Source organism: Furipterus horrens, unplaced genomic scaffold, assembly GCF_987537825.1.
Source record: "Furipterus horrens unplaced genomic scaffold, mFurHor1.1.pri manual_scaffold_7, whole genome shotgun sequence".
NCBI lineage: Eukaryota > Metazoa > Chordata > Mammalia > Chiroptera > Furipteridae > Furipterus > Furipterus horrens.
The window spans coordinates 141,918,475-141,940,572 of NW_028327177.1; the positions used below are offsets into that span (position 1 = coordinate 141,918,475).

At 57.0% G+C, this 22,098-nt stretch overlaps 1 protein-coding gene across 5 annotated transcripts in view; it reads right to left on the bottom strand.

Moving 5' to 3' along the window:
- Window positions 1-18,289: 18,289 nt before the first annotated feature.
- The window catches only part of ITPR1 (inositol 1,4,5-trisphosphate receptor type 1), a 202,376-nt gene continuing 198,567 nt past the window's right edge, over window positions 18,290-22,098 (bottom strand). For all 5 annotated transcript variants that reach the window (XM_090284866.1, XM_090284864.1, XM_090284865.1 and 2 more), the window contains one exon: window positions 18,290-18,470. In XM_090284866.1, the coding sequence (XP_090140992.1) occupies window positions 18,384-18,470 (87 nt within the window). In that variant the 3' untranslated portion in view covers window positions 18,290-18,383. The remainder of the gene's footprint in view (window positions 18,471-22,098) is intronic.

Here is a 22,098-nt window from a genome sequence, read left to right on the forward strand (position 1 = left end):
CCTCTGATCGGAGCAGAACGGGACCCAAGTACACTGATTTAAAGCTTCCTTTTCTGAAGTGTCAGATATCCCAGTGTGTGTGTGTTTTTTCTTAATAAATGGATTACTGAGTACAGTCTCCCTGAAGGGGTAAGCCTTGGTCCCCACCCTTTCAGCACATTACTTCCTCTGTGACAAGTGACACTCCCTTATCTGTACTCGTGAAGTCGGTCTTAGGCGTCTCAGAGGACTCGGGTCACAGAATTTCGGGAAGAGGGAGGTTTTCCTGAAGGAGGGAACGTCCGCTCCTTTCTCTGCTTCCACACGCTGCCTGTCCCTGGCCAGGAACCAGGGTCTCGCTTAGACAAGAAGGGTCTGGCTTGGAGTCGGAGGCGGGCATGGGTGAGGCTCTGCAAGCTCTGGACCGTCCTCACAGGCCCCCTGGAAGCCTTCCCAGCCCCCTGGGACCTTCTAGTTTCTGCCCGATTTCTCCTCCCAGCAGTTCCCCGAGAGCTCAGTACCAGACACCCTGGAGGCTCCTTCCCAGGAGTGACCTCTCCCTCCGGAACAGGGCCAGTCACGTCCAGGGTCCTGCCTGCTGCTCGGTACTCACACTCCTGCCTCAGAGGGGCCTCTCACGTCCAGGGTGCAGCTCCGAATGCCAGGGGTCCTCCGGCCCTTTGCTTGGGGCCCAGACGAACGTCTGCCCGAATCGTTGCAGGTCGGCCCGTTCTGAACCGCCCCGTGCACGCTGCTGGGCTGCCGGGCTTCCTTCTGGGTCTGGATGTTCTAGAAACGAAGGCTTCTTTAGGGAGAGTAGCCAGCGTCTCAGGGCACCTGCCAGTCCCGCCTCTGTGCGCATTGTGCTGCCCAGTCAGCCACTTTTAAATTCCTTTTCTGTAATCATAGCTGAAGAGTCAGGACACCCGGCTGCGGTCGGTAGGTCACGCTGACCCTCTGTGAACCAAAGCAGAGTTCTGGCTCTGCACTGGGGTTGAAATGCTGCCGCCTTCTCCAGAAAGTGCTTGGGGCGTGGGGGGGTGGGGTGGGGGGGTTACTGCGTCTCCAGCTCGCTTCTGTTCTTCAGTGGCCCTCACATGGGTTTTCTAGTTTTGACTTTACTGTATTATCAAGATTTTCTACCCTGATCATATATCACTGCCCTTGAAAAGATCTGAATAGAAACATCACGCCCCCTAAGCCGACACACACGGACGCTTTAAAAAGTGATCCATGGAGATTCACACACCACACACATACACACAAAGTGCGACTTTACACAAGAGGTTTGTAGGGAGCGAGTGTTAACAATGGTGACATCGGACCGGTCCCTGACCACGCGGCGTACGGCGGAGGCGGACTAGCGCAGCAGGGCGCAGGCAGACAGGCCAGGTCTTCCTCGCCAGGGCCCGGCGGGCGCGGGCCTCCCTGAGCCTCCGCCTGACCTCTGGGCCTGTCATTGTGACGAGCCCACGGAAGGACGCCCAGGACGCGCCAGGGGAGCCTGACCGTGGGAAACGTTCAGTTCACACCGCTTGCCTTCTGACGCACCCCGCCAGCACGCTTGTGAAAAGGCCGAGCGTGTGGGATTATCTTCACTTTACCCGCGAGGAACACCGTGCTCAGAGAGATTAGGGGACCTGACAGGTGAGTCCTCAGTTTCAATCGCAGCCCTACTGCCAGGACTGCAAAGGGCCCCACGTGAGTTCATGGGGACGTCTCTCTAGGGCGGAGCAGACACACAGGGAACCCGAAACACCTGCTGCGGGGCGGGGCCTCTGCTGGGACTGAGAAGCACCTGGAGACCTCTTCTTGGCAGTGATGTCCCTTTAACTCCATTAAAGTGACCTCCCCCACAGCACTGTCCCAGTCCTGGCACGTAACCAGATTTTCTTTTCCCTAATGAGACGCTTGTTAAGACAAATTCACCCCTCTTAAAATGAACTGGGGCGGTAGGACGTTGGGGCCGGAACAATCTCCTACCTCAGGAGGCTGGGCTTCTTGCAAAGATATTCTCGGACTGCTGGGCTTTAACCTCGGGAATGAGGAGTTCCCCGTGCGGGTGAGGGTGCCCGCTGCGAGAGCACATTTTGTCCCCTGATGGGCTCCATGAGTGAGCTGCCTGATTTCCAGGCAGGACGAGTTAGGAGTCCGGGGACCAGCAAAATCTCCGCAACCACCTTGCTGAGAAGACAGTTTAAAATGCAAACATTTGACACATGGCAAGGGCTTTGGTGGGGCTTAGAGGGTGGGTAAGCTTGAAAGCGGAATCCATAAAGATGGTCTGGAAAACCGACGTTAAATATTTAGAAAATCATACCTTCCGATTATACTAAAAACGCAGTTTAGGAAAAAAAGCTGCGAAAGCTAGGTTCAGAAGTCAGACCACAGCCAGAGAAGGACTTAACGTCGGTACAGATATCTGCAAGGGCTACACGGCCAGCTTTTACTGGGTTTTTATTTTTACTTGCAGCAGTTTCAAAACAACTACAAAATGCTACAGATGTATCGCAGCTCTTCCCTAATTGGTACGGGTGGTGGTGGGGTTCGTGTTTGCAATGAGAGAAACATTACTTTTGCTGTTCACACAAAACTTCAATTTGGCTAATTAGTCTTAGGCACAATACACTCCTATCAGCATGACAGTGAGATTCTGCACGTCCCTTCCCGGCCTGAGTGTTGTTGCCAGGCAACAGTTAAAAAGCCACCACATACCTCTGGTATGGCGTGCCAGGTTAAAAAAACACACCAATGACAGCAGGTAAGCTGGAAACCCCTTGAGAATAAAGGACCCTGCAGGAGTGTGCTGGGTCACGTGCGCGGTGGGGCACGCGTGCATGTGCGTGCAGACATGTAAATTATTATTCACCCAAAACTTGCTTCGGAGCACACAGAACGAGCTTCCTTTAGAATACGTGGTTGCCAGAGCCAGAGGAAATTCAAAATGTCTCAACCTTGCTATGAATACCCTACTTGTTTCAACCCTAAGCTGTGAATCTATTTTTTTAAAGGGGGGAGGTTTACAAAACAGCAATAACAGTGGACTATTCATATTCCCCTCCCTCAGGTCATACCCAAATCCCTGGGGGACAGGAATAAATGATCGCCCCCAAACCAAGTCGTGTGTAAGGAAAATGAATGAACTTTTGTAGGTGCTTCACTTAGTAATTCTTTTTTTTAAACGTCAAAGCTCCTGGAATTAGTTTTTCAAGATTTTATACCTAGCATAAAATTCAGATGCAGAGTTGGGACGCTGGGTGAGGCGGGATCGTGTTTTCTAGATATGGCGGCACCAACCTAGACCCCCACCCCTGCCACAGTCCGCTAACTGGCACCGGGGGGCCGATGGCAGGGCAGAAGGGGTGCTGTCTCCCTTCCGTAGCTGTCATCAGCTTCTGCTGGGATCCCTTTCTGGGGACTGTGTTTGCGCGTCCTTGGGCCGACAGGCAAGCATGCCAGCCGGCCCGAGCTGCCGTGCTGGGCAGCTAGCAAAGCTGGAGCCCGGCGGTCCTCCCGCCACCGGCTTGCAGGCCTGAGGGGCTACCTGCAGGCCAGCCCTGGCTGATGCTGAGTGGAGCAGAGACCACCGTCCCCTCGGAGCCCTGCCCGAGCTGCAAAGGAGGGAGCGACGTCTGTCGTGGTGTCTTGTGCCTCGGAGTTTCCTGGTGGTCTGACACGCCGCATTACATAACCAGAGCATTAGGATCTGGAGAAAATTTTGTCCAGTTCAGTGCTAAGTATAAACTCATCGACACGTAGCAGGGTTGGTTGATCAGCAAATCAATGAACTGTGATTAACGTTAGTTTTAGTGTTTGAGTTAATTTAAAGCAGAAGACCACCATGTCTTGGTAAGAGCTGTTGCCATACATGGAAATGTTGGTTCTTAAGGTCCCTCAACAAGACTTTGGAAACCTACCCATAGCTTTAGGTCCTGATTCCTTAATCATGATAGTTGGGTTAACAGTAATAGAGGCAGAGGAGGGAGCAGGCCTTCCACTGTCTGCTTCCCATGATACTCTGGGTCAGGAGGTGGGGCAGAGGTCAGCTGGGTGGCTCTGCCCCACCGGATTTGGGGGTCACTCACCCAGCTGCGTTCAGCTGGGCTGCCTGGAAGGTCCAGAAGGGCGCCCCTCACACGCCTACTTTGTTAAAGGTGGGGGCTGGCTTCCCAGGGGGGCACGTGGAGGCAGCCAGGCCTCTGAAGGCCTGAGCTCAGAGTTCCAGAATGCACGTCACTGCATCCCCATGGTCAAATGAAGTCCCAAACCAAGTCCAGGGGAGGGGAAAGAGACTCCACCTCTCGGTGGATGGCGCGTCCTGCGCGCACCGAGGGGCAAGAAACTGGCGGCCACTCTGGAGACACACGAGGAGAGCCGTGGGCTCTGGAGAGGGAGAAAGTGGTTCTAATCCCGGCTCTGTCACTACGGAGCCGCGTCATGTCGGCCAAGGCACCTGTTACCTAAGGTATTGGCGTCTGCTCAGGTGCCAGGTGAGCAGAGCAGCCCTGAGCCCGAGTTCCTGTCTGGTTCCCCCAATCTGCCTCCCATCAGGGCAGGACCTTCCTGAGCCCAGCAGCTTGGGGGGCGGAGAATGTCAACAGAAACACAGTGACGGAATTCCCCATTTGTCCTCTTCCGGGCGGGGACAGAGGAGTTTAGGCTCCGCTGGGGCTGGCTAACTGCCTCCCACGGGAGCTCGGCTCCGGAGGCCTGTTCTGCCTTCAGGACGCTGGTCCGGCCCCCGTTCTCCTACACCAGGTCCTTGCCTTTCTGATTTGGGGGTGGGGGGGCAGGCGTCCTGAAAAACGTGCCCTGAGCCCGACTGGGCCCCGGTGAACTTCCCGCACAGAACTACCACCCCCGCCTGCGTCCTTCCTGCTTTACGGCCAGAATCCCCACCTCTCGAGGGCAGAAACGGCGTGTTTCCCGGCCACAGTGAGCGATATGTTGATACAAATCCCCGGGCCCATGGCGGGGCCTTAGTTGAGCGTAAGCACCCCCCCCACCCCGCTCCATTCTCGGCTCTCTCGCTGTTCCCTCCCCGGCCGCATCTCCTCCCTCCCGTCCGGAACCCCGTCGCCGGCCCCCGCCCCCCCTTTCCAGTGCTTCCATTCTGACAAGACTCCCCTGCAGAGCACACGAATCCAAGTGCACGAACAACATTCTTTCAAAAGGGATGAAGAAAGATGGGAATAAAGTCACGGAGTTCTGTCGTCTTCGGGGGCGGCACCCAGGAGCCCGACCCCGAAGGTCTCGGGGCGGGACAGGCGCGCCTCGTTTTAGGGGCCCCTGGCTTCAGGGCGCTTCCCACATGTACTCGCTTTCACAGACTGAAGGCAAGGCCCCCCGCCAGCGAAAAGGTGACCCCTCGCTTCCCTGCTGTGTTCTGGGGCCGGGCCAGCAATGGCTCCGGGGGGGCTGGTTGTAAAAACGTTCGGTTACTCGCTCGGTTCTCCTTGTTCCTTAACCCCCCCCAGCCCCCCCTCCAGCCTCCGACGAAAGTCCTCGGTAGCACGGGGCCCCGCCCCCGCCAAGGCGGAAGGAAAACCGCGCGGGGCAGCAGCTCCAGAGCAGATCGGAGCTTTTCTCCCGGGGTACTCGCACCCCGGTGTCAACCCGAGACACTGTCCCCGGGCGCGCGCCTTCGATCACCACCACCTGCCGCGCGACGGGGCAAACGCGGGGCGAGGTCGGCTCGGTCCGCCTCAGGGGCGCCCCCCGATCGCTGGCCGCCGCGACGCCTCCCAGTGGCGCTTCCTCCCCGCGGGACCCCCGGCCCAGGGATGTGCGCAACCGAGGCGCATGGCGCCGCGCCGCGTGGACGGGGCCCTACCTTTCCTTCGTGGCACCGTCCACGAGAAGGACGCACAGGCACAGCCGCGACGGCGTGAGCGGAAGAGGCGATGTCGCCGAGGCGCTCCGGGGCGCCACGTGCCCCGAGCCCGCCGCCCTGCTGGGGGACAGCGGACCTGGGCTCCGCGGGCAGAGCCCGAGCCAACACCGCACCGCGCGCGGCCACTGCCCAGGGGCGCCTGCGCCTACGCGCGGGGAGTGGGGGTTCCACGGACTCGCACTGAGCCACAACCTGGGAAAACGCGGGGCAAACGTGGAGCAAACGGGGAGCAGGCCTTCCTCATCTCCCTCTGATTGGGCCCGACGGGCCGTGAGCGCAGCCTGACGCTCCCGGCCACCCACGTGGAGCTCTGTCCCGACACCTGTGCCTGCCCCGCCCTCCCGCTAAAGCCCGACGTCTCCCCCGCACCTCCCGCCGCAAACACGTGCGGACCCCCCGCCGCCCCCGCGGGAAACCTCACCCCGCGCATGCGCACACAGACCCTTGGCCAAGCAGGCGCGCTCCGCGGCCGGCTGGCAGGGGAGGCGCGTGCGCGAGGCGAGGCTCCCTCGCTCCCTCGAGAGGGCGGGGCGCCGGGGGGCGTGGCGAGCGCGAGGCCCCGCCTTGCCATTGGCGGCGGCGGCGCCATGTGGGGGCCCACGTGCGGTGCCGGCCCGGGGCTCCGGGGCCGGGTGCGCAGGCGCACAGCCGTGCTGGGCCAGGGCGGTGGCGGCCGGGCCGCGAGCGGGGCAGGGAGCGCCTGGGAACGCGGCGCAGATGGCTGGCGCGGTGCCGTGCAGCTGGCGGCGGGTGGGGTCCCCGGGCGGGCCGCGGGTTTCTGCTGGCGACCACGGCTGCCGACGGGAAAACGTTCCCGGAGAGGCGCGTCCGGGCGCTGGCGCGTTCCCCAGGAGGGCTGCGGGGCCCCGGGGGCGGGCGGGCGTGGGGACGAGCCAGGCGGCGCCCCCGGCCGTTGTGCGGGGACCCTGAGAGTCGCAAGGGTCAGCTCCGCCCGCCGGCGGCTCTGGGAGCTCTGGCACGTCCCTTGGCCCGGGCCTCGGTTTCCCCACTGTTCGCGTGGCCAACAAGAAAGCGGTGCACGTCGCGAGCGCTCCCCGCCGCGTGGGGGCACCGAGCAGGGGCCGCCCCCCGCCCCCGCCGGCCTGGCGCGCAGCCGGGGCGCGCTGGGGCCCCCCGCTGACTCATCAGCGCCCAGAACGGGGATGAAAAAGTGCGAGCGCGCCGCGGCGTCCCCGCCCGGCTCCCGGGCACAGGCGTGGTCTCTGAGCGGCCCGGCTGTGCGGGGTCGCCCGCGGGACGGGGGCCGTCTGCGCTGCGGTCGGGGAGCAGGGGCGCAGCCACTCACCGGCTCTGCTCGCGGCGCTGCCCTGCCCCTCGGCCCCGTGGCAGTGTCTTAGAAACGCCAAAGGGAGCGTGTCACTGACTTTTCCGAGTGCGTCCTGGTGACCAAGAAGGCGCCGTGTCGGACCTGCATCGGGGGCGGTTATTCGTGTCCGGGAATAACCTGGGAAAAAGGGGTCGGTTCTTAAGAGGCGCGCCGGCAAAGCCAGCGCTTCTGTGTTGAAAGCTTGAAAGATATTCGTGTTTTGTGCTGTAGAAGTTTTTGGGGGGTTCCTCAATATTCCTGCCTCCATTGTTGCAATGGTGGTCCCTAAAGGCTGTTACTTCTGTAGCCGTGCGTTTTGACCTTCATCTTACCTTTTCCTACCAGTAACCACTTTAAGATCCGGGAAAATCCATTTGTAGAATTACTTAGAGAAAGACGACCGCGCCCTGGCTTCTGCGGAGTGTTGAGTAAATCACACTGCTGTTCCTGCTGCAAACAGCCGGCCGCTGAGCCGGGATTAGGGATAAGCCCAGCTGGCTTTCGCGGGAGTGCCGCGGAGAGTTTCTGTTTATGGTCTGCTGATCATACAGCGTGTCGTGCCAGGCTCAGGCTGGCTTTTTGTGGCCCGACCGTGACTACACACGGCCCCGGGGTCGGGGAGGAAAGTCATTGCAGCGTGTTAGGTGCCGGAGGGATGAAGAGCACGTGACCCCGGTCAGGCGGACCGTCCAGCTTCCCAGGAGAGGGACGGCGTGGGTGGGACCTGAAGGAGGAGTGGGAGTCAGGTGGAGGCAGGGAGAGAGAGAGCAAAGGCCTGCATGCGTGCAGAAGTGTGCCCCGTTCACAGGTTGGAAGACTCACTATTGTCAAAAGGTCATTTCCCACATGGATGTAGAGATTCAGCGACATGACAGTCACGACCTTGGTGGTCGTCTTGGTGGAACTCTATAGGCTATTTCTAAACTTTATACGGAGAAGCAGAGACAACAGCCAAACAATTCTGAAAACCAGAAACAAAGTTGGAGGATGAGCACGACCTGATTTCGAGACTTACTCTGAAGCTACAGTAATGAAGACGGTGACTTTTAACAAACGAGGGTGAACACACATGACGTCAGAGCTACCACCTTAATAAGTTTTAAGTGTACAGTGCAGTGTTGGTAACTGTAAGTGCAAATTGTACACCAGATCTCGAGAATTCTTCCGTATTACATGACTGGAGCTTTATACCCATCGATGGCCTGGCAGCTCCCCATTTCCCCCTTTCCAGTCCCCGACAGCCACCGCCCCCCCCCGCCTTCTGCTTTGGTGACTTGGATTTCTTTAGATGCCTCACATAAGTGGAGTCATGCGATATTTAAGCTTCTGTGACTGGCTTCTTCCATTCAGCGTAATGTCCTCAAGTTTCATCCGTTTTGTAGCCTCTGACGGAATTCCCCTCCTTTTCATGGCTGAGTAATATTCCACTCTGTATAAACCACAGGATCCATTCATCTGTCACACTTAGGTTGTTTCCACCTCTTGGCTACTCTCAACAGGGCTGCAATACCCCTGGCAGGGCAGCTCTCTCTGAGTTCCTGAACTGGGGTTGCTGGATCACATAATAGTTTTGTTTTTACTTTTTTCTGAGGAACTCCCGTATGGTTCTCTACCATGGCAGCTTCATTTTCCATTCCTACCAACAGTGCGCGAGGGTTCTGGTTTCTCCACATCCTCAACACTTGCTAGTTTCTGTTTTCTAGATACTAGGCGTCCTGACAGGGGTAAGGGGACATCTCATTGTGGTTTGGTGTGCACTTTCCTGATGTTTAGTGACGTCGAGCATCACACAGCTGCTGGCCATTTGAGTGTCTTTGGAGAAGTGTCTGTCCAAATCTTTTGGCCATTTTTAGTAAGGTTGTGTTTCTGCTCTTGAGCTGTAGGAGTTCCTTGCATATTTTGGATATTAACCCCTTATCAATTTGCAAATATCTTCGCTCTTTCGGTAAGCAGGCTTTTCACTCTACGGATGTTTCCTCTGCTGTGCGAAAGCTTTGTAGTTTGACGTTGTCCCAGCCTGTCAGTTTCTGCTGCTGTTGCGTGTCCTTTCCGTGCTTTCTGGAAGGACTTGTTGCCCTGGCAGCTTTTCCCTATGAATTTTCTTGCAGTTTTACAGTTTCAGGTCTTATCTTTTTTTTTTTTCACTTAAAATAGGTATATTTTTATTTTTTAGTATATTTTATTGATTATATTGTTACAATAGTTTCAATTTTTTCCCCTTTGCTCCCCTCTGCCCAGTATTCCCACCCCCAGCAAAACTCCCCCCAGTTCATGTCCATGGGTCGTACATACAAGCTCTCTGGCTTCACCCTTTCCCATGTTATTATTTTTTAAAAAAATTAATTTTTTATAATAATAAAAAATAACAATATACCCCTCTCAGACTTAAGACTCTTTATAATCTTATCAGGTCTTATCTTTATGTTTTTAACCTATTGGAGCTGAGTTTTATGTCTTGCTTAGCTTGGGTTAGGACACACTTTCGTCTTTGCAGAAAGCTCTGTTGTGCGCTGCTCTTCTAGAAGAAAGCCTAGGAGGAGATCTCCGGGACTTAGTTAGGCAGAGGTCTCTTAGGACGCAAAAAGCATGAACTGTAAGTGAAAAAACGGATAAACTGAGTTCCATCAAAATTAAAAAATTCTGGTCTTTGCAAAGCTCTGCTAAGAAAATGAAAAAAGAAGCCACAGGCCAGGAACAGGAAAACAAAAAAAATTGCAAAGCATGTATTTGATAAAGAATTGGGAACCAGAATATTAATAAAAAAACCAAAAAACTTAAAATTCAGTAATAACAAAGGAAATAAAAGGTGAGCGAAACATTTGAACAGACACCAAAGAAGAGACGTGGGTGGCGTGGTACTGGAATGTTCCCATCTTATACGTGCATTCTCTGGCTTTGTTTCTTTTAAATCAACAAGGGTTATCTGGTCGGGACATTTAGGGTCCCCTTTTGCTTTCTTTGTAGCTTTCCTGGTCTTACTTAATTTTAGTGTTAACCCTCGCAAGCAAAACCCGAGGGAAACAAGACGTGTGTGTGGGGGGCGTGTGTCTGAGTCAGCAAACACATCTTTCTTTTTAACAGTGGTTTCGCGCTGTCCGGGAGTCCCAGCCGTGCAGGGGAAGGGAAGCGAGACGGTCTCCAGCAGCGCCGACAGCTCCCCAGGGTCTGTGAGCATGTCTGTGACCTGACCGTGCCCCTGTTTGGGCCAGAGGAACACCTGACCTCCTCCTTGTCTTCAGATCAGTCAGGCCTGGAAGCAGGGGACCTGTTTTCCTCGGGCTCGGCCTACGCCTCTGCCTAGCGTCTGCACAGGTAGATGCAGTGGGCAGGCGAGTGGCCTTCCGAAGGTGTCCCTGCGCTAACGCCTGAACCCTGTGGACGTGCCGCCTCACGTGGCAAAGGGATGTTGCACCGGGACTACGTTACGGGTTTTGAGATGGGCTTTCCAAATGGGACTAAGGTCGTCAAGGGTCCTCAGACGGGAATGAGGGAGGCATCAGCACCAGCCAGGGTGACATTTCTGGCTTTGAGGACGGGAACAGGCCCCAAGCCGAGGAATGCAGGCGCCTCCAGAGGCCCAGGAGGCGAAGACGGGGCCCGCCCCTAGGCCCCCCGCAGGAATGCAGCCCGCGGCGCACCTGGGGGCCGTGCCGTGTGCAGGTTCTAAAACACAATCTTCTCAAAATGCTCTTTAAAAACAAAGTCTCATTGTTGGCCTCACTGGGGAGTGAGCAGGTCTTTGCCCCCCGCCCCGCCTGCAAAACGATACTCAGTCCAGACAGTGCACGCGTGGCACGTGCTAAACCGGCCCGAGGGCTTGTGACGGGACCCCACGCTGGCGGCGTCGGCACCGCCAGGGCCGGGTCAGCCGCGCAGCCTTGGGACTGGCCCTCTGTCCTTCCTTCTTGGTAGGGTCTTTTTTTTTTTTTTTAAATTTTGAGTCAAGTTTACTGAAGTATCACATCTCTAGCAAAATTTCCCCTTTTTGGGCTCCAGTTTTATGAATTTTGAGAACCTCCTATAGCCTAACCACGGAAAGTATTTCCATCACCAAAATATTTCCCCAGGGCCCCTTTGTAATAAATCCTCTTTCCAGACTCCTCGTCTCTGGCAACCACTGATCTGATTTCTGTCCCCACGGTTCAGCCTTGTCCAGAATGTCACATCCATGGAATGACACATTCTGTAGCCCTTTGCATCTGACCTGGATGACGTGTGAACACAGGCTCTGGGGGTTTGTTCATGTTGCATGTGTTCACATGGAACTGAACCATCATAACTTCACCCCCCCAATGGCCACACCTTGGGAGGGGAGCCTGGGGGCCCAGGGTGTGGGGTGGGGACAGGGAGGCACAAGTGGGGGATGGAGATGACACCTCTGGCTGTTGTGAGAACTGACGGAGAGAGGTTGGGTCACTTGATTAGAAGGAGCAGCGATGATGGTCGGGGTTGGGCAGTGAGGTTCCCGCCGCCCCTGGCACTGCGGTGAATGGTCGGTCAGTCAGCGGCAGGGTGGTGGCTGCCCGGCGCTGGTCTGTTCTGCCTGCAGATGCTCCTTCCCTAACGAAAGACCCCCCTGGGCCTCGGCTCCAGGACCCTCAAGCAGACCGAGGGAAGGCTTGCACACTGTTGCCCCCTGAGATGCAGGGAGCCCTTCCTTGGCAGGGACCGCGGTAGGCACCCCGGCGCGCCAGTGTGCAGGCCGCGGCCCCCCCTGTCAGGGCCCGCTCTTTCCTTCACCCTGCACCTGCACTGGGGGCTCTTCCCCGAGGAGGGTGGCAGGTGGAGGCGGGGCTGCGCCCGGCACTGTGCGGCGATGGCGTGTGGAGGGACATGGCGTGTGATCGCGTGACCTGCCTGGGAATCCCAGGTCTGATGGTCTGGTTTGGCCAAATCACTTCTCCTTTCTAAACTGAGGTTTTTGGTTTTTTTTCTCTGTAAGAAAGGCATGTATCAGGAAGAAAACTGCTATTGGGAAAGCTGGAGGCTCTTTGACTTGGAAGCTGAAGAAGCCGAATTATAGTCCTTTTTTTTTGGTTTGGTCCAGGGAAGGAGCCAACGTAGACGGGAGTGTGGAGACCTGGGGGCTGAAATTGCTCGGGCGTGATAGATCCAGGGTATTTAGTGTCTGTTTGGAGCTGGATTTTTTGTCTGTCTGTGTTTTTGGGCGGGGGTGGCGAGGGAGCGGGCCCTGGTCTGAGGCTGGAGGGAGGAGAGGGCGCTGCCCCGGTGGCGGGGAGTTGCGATGTCCCCCTCTCAGGCCTGAATGGTTTCCTGTTGGTGATCACCCTCCTCCTGTGAAGACCTGCCCTTCACAGCACCCACACGAAGATGTGCATGTGTTCTGGAGGCGGGGTAGAGAGGGCCGCGTCCACCTGGGGTGAAGTCGAGTACAGGCCGGGGAGCTGATGAGCCCCGGGCTGCCGTCAGACTTAGGGTCAGAGGTGACAGGGGTCATTAGGAAGTCGGAAGCACCCCCTCGGGATCCTTGAAATGATTAAGGAGAGCCCTGGGCTTGCCCCAGCGACGGGAGTTACGGTCTCAAACTCGCCCTCAGATGGTCCATGGAAGGGTAGAATTCAGGACCAGGTGCTGTCTGAGTCCCTGTCCCCTAACAGGGCGGGAGGTTGAAGTGACAGCAAGCCATTAGCCAGGGAAATGCAGCATCACCCCTGAGAGTCCCATGTGAATCCGGCACCGACCACGGACCTGAGAAGGGCTGCATGGAACCCGTGAGCCGGCTGGCTGATGGTTTTCTTCATGGATTCAGTTCTAACTGATAGCTGAAACATAATCTGGGTGTTAGGGATGCAGTTCTAAGAAGTGACCCAAACGTGCCATAGTGACACGGGGGTCTGAGGCTCCTGCGGTAGAAACATGCGGCCCAGGTGGCAGGGACAGAAAGCAGCGCTCGCCGGCCGTGCAGAATTGAGCAGAGACTGTGGGCAGGTCTGGAAAAAGGAAGCAGCCCTGATGCAGAGGAACAGAAGTGCCACGTGTAGGGTAGAAACGACACGTGACACAGGCTGTCTGCTCCTGGTCGATGCTGCCCAAGAGAAGGGCTTGGCGCGCCCTGTAGGCCGGGCGACGGGCTGGAGCAGCCCCTCGGGGTGCAGGCCCGCCCCTCCGTCCCGCTGCCCTGGGCCCCGAAAAGAGCCGGTCCCTTCGACCCGGGGCTAGTCCAGCTCCTCATGAAACTCTGAAGGTTTTCCCTGCGGAGAACTTGCGCCGAATGTCTCCAGCAGGACTTGATGAGACGCCAAAGGTGACCGGTCTGAGGCCCAGTGCGAGGTCACCGGCTGGTGTTCCCAAGTGAACAGGTCACATTCCTGGACGGCCTCAAGTTTCATTCTTGATGGGGACCCGCCACCATTTGTGGGGCAGCGACAGAAATGCCGGCAGAGTCTTTCCACTCGCGGTTTCTGCCCACAGCACGTCTTCGTGGCGCGGTGGGACTCTCGTTCCAAATCCGCCTCGCGGGTTCTCTGAAACTCCTGCACTCCTGCTCTGCGGTGGCTTTTCGCCTCCTTTTTTCTTTCCAGGGCAGGCGGCTGGTGCACTGCCCCCTCGGGGTGTTAGGGTTCTCTTTCACACCTGCAGGCTGTGACCTTAAAGCATTTTCAGTATTGTAAGCTCCCCCTCTGGCACGTGTGGGTGTTTCTCTAAGTGTGGTGCCCTGTAGCTAGAGCTTTGTTTTACCAAAGGATGTAAAACCCGAGCAGCCCCGTCTTGGAGGAGGGGCTGGGGGGACCTGGGTAGCTGTGCGGTGGGCCCTCAGGTTGCAGAGCTGCTCCGTGGGGCGCCCAGCCCCCAGGATGGAAAATGTCAGGACGGTCATAATTGTCTGAATTTGTACCTGTCATCAAAGCTGCCCCTGCAGATAACTGAGGGGCCCCCCTGGTCGCTTTGAGTGGCAGCCACCCACAAAAACCACACCCGGTATTTTACTCAAAACTTTAGCAAGTGCTTTGTGATGCAAGAGTGGTGGAATTTTGGGTACTTTCTGTAAAATCGAAATCTTCATGGGGGTTTCCAGCATCCTAGCCGATTGTTAACAAACGCTCGGGGTAAGGAGAGCAGGGCCAAGCTGGCTAATAAACAGGCCTGGGGTGCGATTTTCAGGGGGAGAAAAGCCTCGCTGCAGACAGCAGGCTCTCCTTCGGAGCACGCGGCCGGGAGGGGGCTTTGGATGGCCCGTGGCTGCAGACGGAGGCTGGAGGAGCTTTCCTTTGCCACGGAGTGTTCGGTCTCAACGAAGCGCTCAGATCCCCAGCTTGCTCGTTTGTAGACCCTCTTAGGGAAGAGCTTTGAGGAGCAAAGCACACCCAGTCGCCTTGCAGGACAAGACCCAGGTCCGTGTGAGCCCTGCAAGGAGGCCCCCGAGGCGAGACGCTGGCCCCTTTCCAGAAAGGAGGTTGCTAGCCGGAGCCTGTTTCTGGGGGAGCTGGGTCCCCGGGAGGACGACGTGGCCACTCTGAACCTCCATTTCCGGTTTGCAGTCTCCCTATGCAAATGGGCGGCAGACGGAGCCGGTCTCCGGGGCCTGCCGCACATGGTCTTTCCAGTCTCTCGTTAGATCCTGTCGCTTGCAAGGGAGACTTCTGCTGTCCTATGTAATCGAGGCCTCCTTTCAAGCACCTATTATTTTTTTTTTAATCTGTAAAAAAATCATTTTGGCACGAGCCAGCCCTACCTCTGTAAGGATGTAGTTCTTCCCCCTTGCGTGTAATACCTTTGATTTTCCGTCTCTGCAGAAGCCGGACGAATGGCCGAGGATCAGCCTTAAAGCAGCTGCAGGCTCCCCTTGTCTTACCGCACATCCCAGGTGTGGGGTTTTTGTTTTTTAAAATGTTTTACAAACTGAAGGCAGCACCCTCCTCCCGCGAAAGGACCACGGCTTGCTTTGCTGCGGTGGCCAGTGGTCGGGCACGAAGCCGCAGGTCTCTGCGGTGCGCCCGTGTCACAAAGCCTGGGGCTGAGCCCCGTCGGGGTGTGAGGCAGGCTCCCCACAGCAGGAGCCGCTGGACCTGGGACTGAGCTTTGGGTGGGTTAACTCCTCCGCTCACTGTGAAGCCCTCGGTGCTGGCCCCCCGGCCCGACGGGGAAGCTGGCTCCAGCGGCTGCTGCGGACTGAGTCGCTGGCCCACTTCCCCGAATCAAGTGCGCTTGCTTCCCCGTTTCTGTCCCACGGCGCAGAAGCAGGGGGACGTGGCACCGTCAGGCCATCCGTTTGCAGGAGAAAACCACCAGGTCAGAAGTGGAGGGATGAAGGACAGTGAGTGAGGAACGTGGACCAGATTTGTAAAGAGGGAAATAAGCACCGCGTTTAGGGCGTGCGCGCAGGGGCAGATGCCGAGCTAAGGAGACTGCAGAGGTGAACTACCACATACGGCTCTAGGACCCAGGAGACAGAGCAGAAGCTTTATTTGCAGGGAAAACACAGTTATCACCACAGTTTTAGGGACAGAGGCAGAGGAGGGCTCGGTACCATAAATGCTGGACAAGTGGAATGGAACTTTCCCCTCCTTTTTACTTAACAAATGATTTAGTTAAGGAAATGGGTGAAACCTTGACCTTTGAACTGGTACTATAGCAAACTTCTAAAATTAAGCGCTTTGACATCAAAAACACCTCCTCGCACGGTAGCACTGTGCTCCCAACACAGATTCGTCACCCGGCCGGGGGACTCTGCAGGTGACGTGGACCGAGGTCCCCAAAGCAGAGGCGTTGGAAGGCCCCGTTTGCAGAGGTGAAATCACAGTGCCACGTCACCGGCCACAGCAGCTTCAAGTTCATGTTTCATGTTTCAGTTTTCTGGGCTTCGTGCTGAAGTCCCAGCTCCCCCCGTGGGACCCTCCGCCTGTCCCGGCAGGTGGGGCGGGCCGACTGCACGAGGATTTATATCTTCAGTGGCAGGGTTCACGTGCGACAGGACGCATCGGTCATAGCTGCCCCCTGAGCTTGTCCATGCAGAGCCTCCCAGCAGACGGGGGCCTGGGGGATGCAGCGCCGCGCCCCACGTCGTGCGGGGCAGCGCAGGGTCTAAGGGAGGCCCGGGGCGGCATGCGCCCTGAGGCTCCGTGTGGACCGCCATGTTGCTTGGACTAGAAAGTTCTGTGCAGGGATGCTGCCCTGGCGGGGAAAGTGTTCACTTGTTTCTAAAATATACATATTTTTATTTTTTTATTTTTAGAGAGAGGGGGAGGGAGGGGGAAAGACAGGGAGAGAAACACCGATGTATAGTTGCGTCTTGCATGGGGACCTGGCCCGCCACCCAGGCCTGTGCCCCGACTGGGGATCAAACCAGCGACCCTTTGGCCCACAGGCCCGCACTCAGACCACTGCGCCACATCAGCCAGGGCTCACTTGCTTTTTTAAGTTTTCAATTTTATAACGTCAAAGCATTGGTTATGAAACGCGTCGCTGAACTGGAATTTCATCCTGACCTAGTTCCCAGGGTTGGGCGGCAATTGTTATTTACCAAAGCCCGGGGAAATCGGTGCGAGAAGGACCACCCCAGAGAGCATAGCCTCGAGGCGGTGATGGGTCTCCCTGCCTCTGATGGCGGCGTCAGCTTTGTAAGGCCTCCCCACAGAAGGTCTCGCAGAAGGACCCCGGCCACTGGTCACAGATGAAAACCACCGCAGGTTCCAGCTCCCGCGGCGGAGGCCCCGGAGCCTCGCCACGCTGTGCGCAGTGCCCACGACGCCTGGTGGCGGTCACGCGTCTCTCAGGGTGAAGGAGCCCCACACTGAACGTGCCTGGGCACCGTTCACGTCTGCCCGGGGGCTGGCACTGATTGGGTCAGCTTCTCTGACGTCACCTGGTCACCAAACCAGCCGTGCTTTCAATCGGCCCAAAGAAAACGCGTACCTGGAATCGCTGTCGACGCCCCAAGTGATGCCCAAACGAAAGCTACCAGCCGGGCACTCTGTGGGATTCTGCATCGTTTATTAAATATGTATTTTTATATATGCATTTACAAACGACTTATTTTGGAACTCTGCTTTCAATACATTTTTAAACTTTTTTATTGCAGAGAGATTCTCTTGTAAAGAGAGATCCATGTACAAAACTAAGCAACAGATATAAAAGTTTCCTTTCACACTTTCCATCCATCAACAGGAGCAATCACGTGACAAAGAAAACCAAAACGTGGCTCTTCCACAAGAACCACACGTCCGTGTCCAACTGAGCTCTGATGGGACAGGTCACATTTCCTCTGTACATGGACTATGAATTAATACTTCACAGCTACCGTAGCATGATGGTTCCTAGGAAGGAAAAAGCCAGCTCTACTGTTTGGACTAGGGAATCTAGAGACCCTCAGTTGCTCCTTTCTCTGCAGCGTGACACCCAGCCCCACCTAAGATGTGATGCCGACGGCCCATAGCAGGCACACCCCAGGTGCTGCGTCAAGAATTCCCTTAAAAAAAACTCCTCACCTTCACAAGCTCAAGTCTGAGCCTCTCATGGAGCTTCATTCAAAGAAATAGTTTAAACGATCAATTCAGAAGCTTAAAAATATCTTTGAAACTACAGTTTTTCTTAAAATGAATGCTGACGCGACACCGGGTAGACCTGGAGCGCTGTCACTGAGAGACAGAGGTACGGTTGCCACTAGCAACGAGACGGTGGCGCCGCAGGACGGCCTGGCCCGGAGGCCCAGGGGCCTGGAACGAACTCACTAGCAACAGGAAGTCGGCAGCAGCGGCATTGGCTACTCAGCCCGAAGAACAGTGTCCACACTCCGGCTGCGGAGACGGGCGTGCCCTCGGGGACGCTCAGCAGTTACAGACCGAGTGTGATGGCATAATCCGTATTGCACAGTTTTATAAAAAAAAACATAAATACTGGCTAGTCTAGTTTTAAATACAAAATACATGTCATATAGTTTTAAATCTATAGTCTGGTTCAAGTGCAAATCGGTGCTTTCTTTAGTCCTTCCAAAAAAGGCATTTTTAGTATTTTTGGCACAAATGAAGCTTCACCATGCCAACAGGTCTAGGTACAATACATATATCCAAACCTTGAGAGGAGCAACCATATACAGACAGTATAAAACTAGGTATTTATTTACACCCGTACGAAGCAGCCGGCGCCTTCAGGGCTGGGGCCCAGCTCGCTGGCCACGCCCACGCTAATGATAAGGCCCAAGGCCGGCGCGACCCCTTCCCGTCCTGTTCACGCGGGCTGCTGCGGGTTGACGTTCACGTGCGGAGGGTGTCCTAGAAGGCCGATTCTCTGCTTCTGCTTCCTCTGCTCTGTCATCTGGAAAGTTAAAAAGTTTCATCATTAGCCCCAGATGCTTCCTGTACGTCAGGGCATGTACCGAGCCATGGAGTTACCTCTGTGGTTAGGGGTTATTCTGAAACCCACTTTCTACAGACAGCGGGCCGTCACCCTCTCATACACACAGCCTCAGAGGGCGCACCGCGGTGGCAGGGTGGGGGATTCTGTGACCTCGTTAGGCAGCCTGACGCTCAGAAGGGTCGCTGGCTACTTGGTTCACAAAGAAACAACAGACACGAGAAGCACAGGGTTCTTGATGGTTTCCCCAAATCGTGGCCACACGCTGTCAAGACGCACCGGGAGCCGGTGGCTTTCTCCTGTAGTGGCAACAGCAGACCATCAAGAAGGGCTGAGCTTCGGCACCCCAGGTCCGGGAGGGCGGGTCCCGGGGCTGCAAGGGCCCGCGGCCCAGCTCCCAGGGCTTTTGGGTCGTTGGTTTGAGAGAAAACAGTCACTGAGCACCCCTAGGAAGGTGAGGGGGTCCTCATGTGTCACCAAGACTCCAGACTGGTAAACCGTGAGTCCTGCTCTGGCCACCACCGACACAGACACGGAGGGCCGCCGCCGTCAGGCAAGGACGCCCCCTAACGCGCCCACGGGGGGGCCGTCAGACGCGCACCCCGGCCCCATGGGCGTCTGGGAGACGTTACACGTGCCCACCACCTACGGGACGTTTCACACTTGTCAACATCGACTTCTCAGGGTGGTTTTCCGTCCGAATCGACCTGAGCGCCCAGCATCGCCCCAGGGCCAGGGCCAGCGGAGTTCAGGGACACGGGAGCGCGGAGAACTAAGCACCTCCGGGTGCGCAGGACGGACCTAGACGCCCGTCCACACGGGAACTGGTTCCACTCAGCAGGCAAGCAAGGAGACCGGGCCCCTGTTCCGCGTGTCGAAGCAAAGCTCTCCCGTCCACATGGAGCCCTGCCTGCCCCTCGGTCACAAAGAGCAGCAGAGGCAGGCCGTGGGCCGTGCCTGCGTCCGGGGGCTTCCCTGCTGCCTCGCAGTGTTAGGGGTCGTCCTCTTCCTGCGCGGCCGTGGGGCCGTCAGCAGATGCTCCTGGACCCTTCTGTTGTGGCCTCAGCCCCATGAGAGGGACAAACGTCAAGGAAGGCTTCCTAGTCCACTTCCTGCCCCGGGCAGCTACGCCCGCCTGCCTTCCGTGCCCCCGCCCCTGCCCTCCCTCCCCCCTTCGGCAGTCAGTGGTAACGAGAGGAGCCCCCGGCGTGAAAGATGCCGAAGGCTGGCCCGTGCTAACGAGGCCTGGCTTTGCCAGCCCTCCTCGTGGTCCTAAAGGAAGGGTCGCTGGCCTCCAGGAAACCAGGCACATTTCCAGAACACGAGCGCGCCTCGCACTCCTCGCGCTTCTGCGTTAGGAAGGAAACACGCAAACTGATTTTCGTTCTTACGGCAGCTTCGCCTTGAAGAGCGAGCGCGAGAGACTCACGCTGAGGGTTCAGAATCTCTTGGGAGGGAAACTTCAAGACAAGGGGCCTCACGAAGTGACACCCGGAACAGCAACTCTGATCGGCTGTTCTTGGCAGTAACAGAAACACCGTCACCACGAAGCAGGGCTTCACCGAGCGCCGTGACAGGAGCTGCTTCTCGTCATGTCGGTTCCTTTAAGGAAACTGCCACCAGAGTCAGCAACAGCACAGATGACGACCGGAGACAGGGCCATTGTGCTGCGCTGTAGACCAGGTCTGAAAAGAGATCTAAGCGACGGAGCCGCTTTGTATGTCCCGGCACTTAGCAGCGAGTGGCACCGGCTCACAGCTGTCTGCAAAAGCGCCTGCCCGAGGGCCTGCTCCTGAGTTATTCTGGGGGTTCATTTTTAATTCGGAGTCCTCCCACCAGACGGCAGGGATTCTCACGGCTCCCGCCGAGGGACCAGCACCTCTGTTGTGCCAACGTGGGGTTAATGCAGAGTCGTACCCGTTCTCTGCCCTTGTCACACACTGAACTTAATAACGTTCAAAGCTTTTCAGTACGCTGATTCTCAGATAAATGCATTAAAGCTTTGTGACATCCTCCAAAGAAAATGTTGACTAATTCCCTTTGGAAGGAGCAATTTTCCCCAATAAATGTGGCCGTGCTGGGAACTTCCCATAATTCTGGGCGCATCAGACCCTCAGCGGCTCAGCCCTGGAAAAGCCCCTTGGGGACGTGTTCCTGGTGCCCTCAGAGTTTCTTCTCAGCCTCTCATGTCTTCTGAGAAAAAGCGCTTGTTTCGAGTTTGCTCACAGGGCAGAGGGCTTCGGCAGGGCAGCTCCAGCGGCCAGCTCAGAGGCAAACACGCAGAAAGGGTGAGACCAAGCCGTTCGCCCTGCGCGCGTTTTACGGTCACTTAACGAACCCTGGTCCGCGTGAGTTGAGGTTTACGTGTTTTGTTCGAGCCCGAGTTCTGGCGTGAGAGAAACGACTCCACCCTGGGTTCTGAAAAGGCCGGCCCTGCACTGCGCTCAGCTGCAGGCGCACGGTGCAGTGCTCCCCCCACGCTCCGGGCACGACGGCAGTTCTGGAGCTTTCAGGCTCTTTCAGAAAAAAATGACTAAGGATTCAAACAGCTGACCACAAAAGGCAAACAGGGGACGGCTTTGTCTTTTAACCATGAAAACGGAACAAGTGAAAATAAAAACACACACGACACAAACAATCGAGCCCCGGCTGCAGGGCCTGGAGTCCCGGCCCGGGCACGGCCGCCGGCCGCCGCGGTGGGTTCCGTGAGACGCACCTGCGGTGCCCGGACCCTGCTCCTCCACCCAGGAGGCTTCCTGCTAACCCTCAGCTCAACTCGCCCTGGGCGCAGGCCCACCGGCTTGCAAAGTGTTACCCGGCGCGCTTCAGAGGTACCCGCCGCGAGCGACCTGAAATGGCAGGTCCCTAGCTCGGCGAGGACAGGCGGCGGGAACTGCGTGATGTCGCCACCAGGACGCCTGCACGGGTTGTTTCACACGCCTAAACACGGCACGCTTCACGGACAGCCCTGCAGCCCCTCTGCCTGCCTCTGTGACCTCGCTTTCTGTAAGGGCTTCCGGCACGTGACTTAGATCACCCGATCTCGCCGAGATTCCTGGAGCCACACGTCTCTCCCAGGGGCAAAGACGGTAACCAACGCGGGGCTGTGGGTGTTCAGGGGTTCGCCTCGCTCTCCAGGGAAAACCGGGTGGTGGGGGCGGGGGGATGGTGGCAACAGCTTGCTTAGGAATGCATGTGTCCAATGTCACACGGCAGGGAGAAAGCGCCAACAAGGCAATGACAGTCACCTAATTACAGCAGCATTAGGTTTACTTCCTGAGGTCAGTTTAAGTGGCTACCAAGCTCGGTCCGATCAACTGCCTCCTTAAAGAGGGCCGCCGCGCTCACTGGTTTCTATTTGTGACTTAGTGCGGAAGAAGAAACGAGAGGCCACATGGCCCCTGGGGCACAGTGTGGACTAACCCCGCTGGGAAGGAAACAGAATCCTCAGGGAGACGGCTAACGTGCCCGGCGCACGGCCCCAGGGGAGCCTATCCTGCGTGTCTTCACTCGCCTCGGCACCGGGGCGGGCTGGGCGGCCGTGGGGGGCCTGGGACTTCCTCCAGGGCAGCCTGGCCTGGGCACAGCC